The sequence below is a fragment of the Triticum aestivum genome, chromosome 6D (genome assembly GCF_018294505.1).
Source record: "Triticum aestivum cultivar Chinese Spring chromosome 6D, IWGSC CS RefSeq v2.1, whole genome shotgun sequence".
Classification (NCBI taxonomy): Eukaryota; Viridiplantae; Streptophyta; class Magnoliopsida; order Poales; family Poaceae; genus Triticum; species Triticum aestivum.
In genome coordinates, this window is record NC_057811.1 from 26394254 (window position 1) to 26399655 (window position 5402).

General features: G+C 41.6%; 1 protein-coding gene across 1 annotated transcript in view; it reads left to right on the forward strand.

The window, feature by feature from the left end:
• The window catches only part of LOC123140881 (uncharacterized), a 6030-nt gene extending 894 nt beyond the window's left edge, over positions 1 to 5136 (forward strand). The window contains exons 2-6 of the mRNA XM_044560144.1: positions 3457 to 3577; positions 3813 to 3872; positions 3943 to 4243; positions 4348 to 4665; positions 4732 to 5136. Coding sequence (XP_044416079.1) covers positions 3457 to 3577; positions 3813 to 3872; positions 3943 to 4243; positions 4348 to 4665; positions 4732 to 4910 — 979 coding nt within the window. The 3' untranslated portion in view covers positions 4911 to 5136. The remainder of the gene's footprint in view (positions 1 to 3456; positions 3578 to 3812; positions 3873 to 3942; positions 4244 to 4347; positions 4666 to 4731) is intronic.
• The last annotated feature ends 266 nt before the right edge of the window (positions 5137 to 5402 follow it).

Consider the following 5402-nt stretch of genomic DNA (forward strand, 5'->3'; position numbering starts at 1 on the left):
GCTAAATTATATTCCTCGAGTCCTAAGCCCTTAGTTAGGCAATCTATGACTTGATTTCCCAAGCTTATGTGATTTAATTCTACTAGCAACATTCTTGTGCTTTGCAATGGGAGAAAAAAATCACATGCCCCTAGCCCAGTAAGCATGCCTCAATACTCACACAGGTCTAGATCCTCTATTTCAATATGGCGCCCCATGCGTGTCACTGCTTATCCTCCTTTTCACCCTCACTGATAGTGGTCCTGGTGTCCACCCTATCACAAATATGTCTGAAGGTGGTCAATCCCAAGAAGATGATCTCGGCCACTGCATAGCTCACCTTTCATTGAACCGCACCAGTGAAAGAGAATGTTTGAAACATCTTTCAGTTTGTTACAATAGTAGCTTAAATATCATGGAGCACTGAGCAAAAAAAATTCTGGTTGAACAATTAGCCACAATAGTTGCTTCTAAATTGACATGGCTTCCTTCTATTAGTGTCTTAGGTATGAGTGAAAAAAATATCCAGTCACAAAACACAATAAATAAATGAGAGCAAAAAAGAGAGTCTTATTAAAATTGCATGCACGCCTTATATACTCAAATGAGACTGAAGAAGCAATATGCCATTTAGTCATATATGCACAAAGGTATGCAGCCATTTAAAAAATGTTTGAATTATAAGCATGAACTTGTATGTTGTGCCACTTACAGTGATCTCTTCTACCAATTGGTCCACAATGAATTTACTAATGCTTGTTGCATGTATCCGCTGGATGGCTTTGTTTCTTTGTTTCTGAAGAGAGAATTCATAACTCATAAATTGAATGCCATTGACACCACCTCTGAAAGAGTGTCTCGTCATTCTTTACGGGCCCCTTCCTATTCCTAATCAACTATCAGATCTGGAGAATAAAACATACCGCATCATGCTTACTCAAGCACATGTAGGATGGATCAAGAGCCGATCGTGAACTTTATATATAATTTTAAAATCATCAATGATAGATGAAAAGAAAATCCTGAAATTTAAAAATTATCAATGAACTCCACCATTCCACCTTGTCGTCGTCTCTATCCACCTTGACCTCCACGGCGAGAGGCTCGTGCCACGGGAGTGATGGCGGCCTGCAACCTCCTCCTTAACAGGGCACAATCGCAGCAAGCGATCAGAGCGAGACGATGGTGCCCGTCGGTGCCCCGATGTGGAACTATGTCAGCACATCATCAGCGCGCTCGTTGTGCACCCCTTCCATGATGTGAGGCTTGCAAGTACCCTACCCGTCTCCTTCACCTCCTTCCAGTGACTCCACCACGACTGGATTGTTGATTCCGGCGAAACCCTACTCGATTCCTCCCGCATAGAGCCTCCTCTACACCTCCAACAGCGTCCTGGCTAGGCAACACATGCAATAGTATGCGCAGAGGCACTAACCTTTCTATGACACTACCGGTGAATCCTTGCCCTACAACGAGGGCGGCGAGCGGCCATATGCTGCAAATATAAAACACTTCGGCTGCTGCCGCAAAATTTGCTCCAAACGGGGGACCACGTGGGACCACAATAAAATGGATGTTTTACATCACTTTATGCCAAAAACGTTGCTCCAACAAGTGCCCTAAAATAGGACAAGCACGAAACGACATCCACGGTATTTTTGGGGCACCAATTTTAGGGCTTCTATAGTTGATGAGCATTTTCTGGTGCCCTAAAATTCACTTTTTGGTGTCCCAAATTTTACTCCAACTGCTTTTCTGTGCCCTATTATAGGGCCATTGTTGGAGATTCTCTGAGTTTTTGTGTGTGTTTTTGAAGTAGCTTCTCAATGCGTTGATTTTCCCCCATGGTTCAGTGTAACTAGAAAGCACCAAGAGCAAGCGACTATGCCTCCTCTCTTCTGCTCTATCGGGTATTAAGTTTTAGCTTACTTGAGCAACAACAATCAACAACCAGAACCAGGTTCAATGCAACTAGCGCACCAAGGCCCTAAATCCATCACACTGTTACCTGTCAAAACACCAGCCACACCTCCTACAAGATGTTCTGCTTTGCCTTCTTTCCGCAACCAGCAAAAAAACATCTCCTTCTCTCCACTCTAAGACAGCAGCATCGGCAGCCCACAAACAAATTTAGGCAACAACATCTTCTCTGCTTCTTGCTACAGTACTCACTACACCAACACCGCTACCTCCAAGTGATAGTAGCCGTACAGACCTCACCAATCTCTCCTTTCACCACCACGGACCAACACCGCAGACCTGCAGGTCCTTCTACTTGCACGCACTATTGGCCGTCATCTCGGATGAGCTTTTGATTTTGAGCAGCCACATGTACGCCTCCTGCTACTACCCCCAGCACCCATGACCTACAGTTCCTGCACGAGCCACAAGGTTGCACGCCACAAGCTTCAATGCCGATTTGCTGCGCTGCCCCACGCTCCTGGCTGCAGGCACCTCTTCTCTCTGCTCTGGTCCACCACCACCAACGGTTCTCCCCCCCCTGCTCCAGACCATTTCCTATCTGCTAAAGGCTACGGCTCTGCTGCAGCTTCTCCCATGCGATTTTCTCCTCACTCCAAGAGATCCACTAGCGACAAAACCTATCTTCACCCATAGCCACGAGCACCACCTTTCCTCTCGCCGCTAGCAATGTCTTTAGTTGTAACCTGGGTGTCATACCATGTTGTCTCTTGGGGATAAATATGTAACACTCTTGCTCTTTAACTATAACCTACAAGTATGAGTAGATATTCACAAGGGTGGGCCTTTGGGCCAAACCCAAACGCACACCCCACACATACACCCAACCCAACATATATCCTTACTAAGATGTTGATTGGTAGAAGTTTGCACCATGTTTCAAAGTTATGTAACTGTTTTTCTACTCAATCCACTCAAATCTCCATTTCCTTGCATAATAGGTGTTGAAGCCTTGAAGTTAAATTGTAGGACGTGAGATGGTCTTGGTCCTTTAGGCATCAATTTTCATAATAGTACAGGGAGGGCACATACATTTTCTATTGGTACTAATTAGTGGGGCATATTGTCCAAAAAGAATTTGATAACGAGAGGCCAATTAAGTCAAAACAAGTCAAACTCCAACAAAATGAGTATTTCATCATATTATTGTATGGGTTATAGAGGGTATTAACATGTTAATTAATTCGGGATTGAAACATTTCATTGTTGCAACATCTCCACTACATATGATTCTATTCTTTTTATATGGTGCTTTGATTGCTTTTTACAAGTTAGAATTAATATGATTTTTCTTTGCATGACAACACATGCATGCCTTGAATTGACCAGATTTAATGATAATGTGATGCACATAATATATTTATTTTTTACACTGTAATCATAAAGTAGGATTATATTTGTTTCTTACATTGAAAAAAATATATTTAGTTGTTGTAAATGGTGGATGTTCGAATCATGTTGTTTCTGATTATAGATTTCCACGTGTTCTCTTTGCAGTGGGGAAAAAATTCAAGATATTGTTTGGCCGCAAACCATAGAAATCAAAGGAAGAGTGAAATGGGGGGTTTTTAAAAAATTCCTCAAGGATCTTCGTCACTCTCAAAACCGCTCAGTAATGGTAAGATCATTTTCTTACATTATAGATGAATCATCCTTGTTCTTATGATTTGACATTCTCCTGTTTTAGGATTATTTACTTTTGTGCTGAAATGAGTTTGAAATTGTATTTGATATACCTAGATAACTATGTGTTTTCTAGCGTTAGTTTGCTTTCATCATAAGTTTTAATAGTTACTGAAATATCACAGAAATAAACCAAAACTGATTTTTACTTGCAACCAATATCCTATTAGGTGATTTCCCTGTTGTTGAATGTTGAATCTTCGAAAAATGGCTTAGAGGGAATGAAGCAGGTAAAATTGACACTTGATTTTTTATTTCTAGTCTTTAGAAGGTATGGACATTCAGAATATTACGCTTAAGCTATTTATGACACTGATGCGGGTTGCAAATATGTTAAAAGTGAACAAAAGAATTGGTTTAGCAACAACAGAAGATGGTTCATATATTTATGTATGTCCTGGACACAAGGACATAATAACGGTCCTTGCAAAATATGGTTTCTGGAAAGGCGCGTCAACAATCGATAGAAACCAAGACTCATTAATCGGTTTTGTTGTAAGGGACCGAAAACCACCAGTAAACACAAGTGAGGGAGAGGTAAGTATTGAGAAAATACAAGAAATCGGGGGCACTCACGTGGAAGCACAAGAAGTGATATATGGTAAGCTTGTATTATCTATTAATCCACATGCATGGAAGTCTTATTCTCTCGATGTCCTCCTCTAGTACTTATTGATCATGGACATCATCCTTCTCTTCTTTCAGATAAGCAATCATACCCTGTTCATCCTCTTTGTGCACCAGTAGATCATGGCCTATACTTTCGTCGTCCTCCCCTGGTACTAGCAGAGCAAGGCTCATATTGTCCGTATCCTCCTCCTGGACTACTAGGTCACGACTTCCATGCTCGGCATCCTCCTATTGGACTATCAGGTCAAGGGTTACATCCTCATGCCCCAGAATGTCAAGGCGTCTTTCATCAGCTTCCTCCTTGTGCAAGAGGTCAAGGCTTCATTACCCACTGCGCTCCCAATTTCGCACTAGAATACTTCAAGCCATTAACAGATCATGGAAACAACAACGGTATTTCTCCTGACCAACAACATTGGATGTTTAGTGAATGGCTTGAAACTGACTATGTTATTGCAGGTTCACAACACATGAGGCCACCTAGCGGCTCTGCTCCTGGTCATTTGTGGCATAGAATGTCGTGCGCAAGGTCCGGGAATAATCTTCCTGGTTTTGAAAGATCAGAAGGCTTCTCTGGCTCTAGCTCCACATATTACTCTAGATTCGAAAATGGGTCGGGTAGCATGCCTCCCAACTAAATTCATTGATGAAATTGCAGCCTTGTCCCAAGAAACATTCTGAATGATTTGTCTTATATTGTTGTATTCAGAAGTACAAGGAAGACACCAGGACATGGATTCTTGTTTATATTTCCGATTGGGCCAATTACTCCCAATATCCATAGAACATAATTCCTGATGTGTACAATGATGCATATGACATTTCATTAGTCTCCTGATAGGATGTTTGCCAGCACTAGTATGTTCCAACCCGCATTGGTACTTGTATCTTCAGAATTGGTGATTAATGAGGTTATTATGTATTTTTCTGGATAGTCATACGAAGTTTTTCTTCTGAATAGCTAAAAGTGTATGTCTAGTAAACTATTCCGTAGGGTAGATATTGCGATGGAACAAGTCCTGTAGTCTCATCGTCTTACTAGTGGGTTTGTTCTTTGTACTAAATTTTTTATCAAGCACCTCCCTTGTTGTCGACTTCCAGAGAAATTCCCCTAGGATATGCTAGCCATT